This window comes from Frankliniella occidentalis, unplaced genomic scaffold (genome assembly GCF_000697945.3).
Source record: "Frankliniella occidentalis isolate FOCC.00 unplaced genomic scaffold, Focc_3.1 Scaffold4106, whole genome shotgun sequence".
Taxonomy (NCBI): domain Eukaryota; kingdom Metazoa; phylum Arthropoda; class Insecta; order Thysanoptera; family Thripidae; genus Frankliniella; species Frankliniella occidentalis.
This window is the reverse complement of record NW_026271154.1, coordinates 1-1,884: the sequence shown is the minus strand read 5'-3', so window position 1 is coordinate 1,884 and position 1,884 is coordinate 1. Positions and strand designations below refer to the sequence as shown.

Sequence of the window (1,884 nt, the reverse complement as noted above, 5' to 3'; positions counted from 1 at the left end):
CCCCCCTCCCTCCCCTCCTACGGGATTCCCGTGCAGGTGAGCTCGATCAGGTGAGAGCGGAGGGAAGTCCAGCGCAGCAAGCGCAGTCGCCCAGCAGCAGCATGGTGATCTACAAAATTCAAGTAAGTGTAACATATTTATTGCGGTGCAAATGAATGACAGTCAATAAAAGAGTTCGACGCCCAGGCCCAGGGATAATCGAGGGGGGAGGGGGGGGGGGTACGCTGCCCGTGCCCTTCCTCAGAGCTCATTGCTTTATTACACCATTTCTCTCTGCGTTTGTTGCGTTTCTTTCGAAAGGGTCTTTTGTCGAAGTTGTTGACACACACGCCACACGTCCCAACCAGGCGCAATCGGGAACGCATCCGCATTAAACCGTGGCGGCAATATTTCCTGTCTGTCGTGCGTGCGCGTCGGGGCGTTGTCCGCTGCCTTTTGTCTTTCCAGTATGTTTGCGTGAAAATAGTGGAAGGTCAAGAGGAAAAGTTCTTTTCTACGGAAACGGGTGAGGAAGAGTGGAGAGGGATGGGGGGCATTATGGATGACCAATAGGAAGGCTTCATTTCCTTCCGACCACGAGGACAGAGGGGGTTGCAGCACCCCCGCGACAGCAGTGTCTTCAGTCCGTGGCACCGAGTCAACCCGTGTGCACCGACTTTGTCTTGCGTGAGCTCTGCTGTGTTGTGGTGTTCTGTGTTGTGCTGTGCTTCCCCGCGACTCAGCGATGGACCCAATCGACCCCCGGCGCTACATCACGAAGCACAAGCGCGGCGAGTCGCTCACCTCCAAGGAGCAGAAGATTTTGCTGACGGTGTTGGGGAACGTTATGATCGACAACCCCGAGCTGTCTCCCACCCAGGCGTGCAAAAAGACTGCGCACTTGACCGGGACTGGCTACGTCACCGTCTTGAAGATCAAGAGCGACTTCGACGCCGGTAAGCAGGCCGTGACACCTGGAAAGAAGAGACCGCGACTGGAGCACTTGTCGCAGAAGAGGACCGTCGTGTATGGGCATGACGTCGTCAACGGGGTGCGGCGCCTTGTTCATTCATTTTTCCGGCGCAACGAGGCGCCCACCTTGCAGAAGATTAAGGCTGAGCTGGACAAGGACATCTCTTTGCCCACCATGAGCACCACTACGATCCGGAGGTTCCTGTGTGACATCGGTTTTGTGTACTGCAAACGGAAGAGGAACTCGGCTTTTCTGGAGCGGTCGGACCTTATCGACTGGCGCCGCCGCTACTTGCGCCAGATGCAAAAGTTGCGCGCTCAAAATGCGAAGATATTCTACTTGGACGAGACATGGATTAACGCCGGCCATACGACAAGTTACGCGTGGCACGACACGACAGTTGTTTCACCACGCGACGCTCACAGGGAAGGACTCACCGTTGGACTAAAACAGACACCAGGTAAAGGCGGGAGGCTGATCGTGCTCCACTTGGGCAATGAGGACGGGTTCATTCCGGGGTGCAAGCTGGTCTTTGAGGCCGGCAAGTCGGTGACTCTTGAGGACGGAACCCACCATGACGAAATGACAGGGCAAAGATTTGAAGAGTGGTGGGTGGCCGCCATGGACCACCTGCCTCCAGGCAGTCATATAGTCATGGACAACGCCAGTGTGCACTCTCGCGTTGAGGAGAGATTTCCTGTCTTTGGGTGGAAAAGAGAGGAAATGATAAATTTCTTGATAGGCAAGAAGGTTGCGATTCCCGAGGGAAAGCCGACTAACGTAGGGCCCCGTGCGTTAACATTATGCACGGGGTAGCTGAGCGAAGTGCATTAAATTTACAGAAGACATAAAAACAGAACAAAACTATACCGAATGAGGGTCCGCCTTGTAGGTAGGCAACCGTTCTCTGCTCCTAGAACGAAAGATATTAT

General features: G+C 54.5%; 1 protein-coding gene across 1 annotated transcript; it reads left to right on the top strand.

Annotated features, from left to right (window-relative positions):
• Window positions 1-724: 724 nt before the first annotated feature.
• LOC113216530 (uncharacterized) lies at window positions 725-1,619 on the top strand (the record flags this gene model as incomplete). Its single annotated transcript, XM_052276727.1, has 1 exon — window positions 725-1,619. A coding segment is annotated over exon 1 (895 nt), but the record flags the coding sequence as incomplete, so codon positions are not given.
• Between the last annotated feature and the right edge of the window lie 265 nt (window positions 1,620-1,884).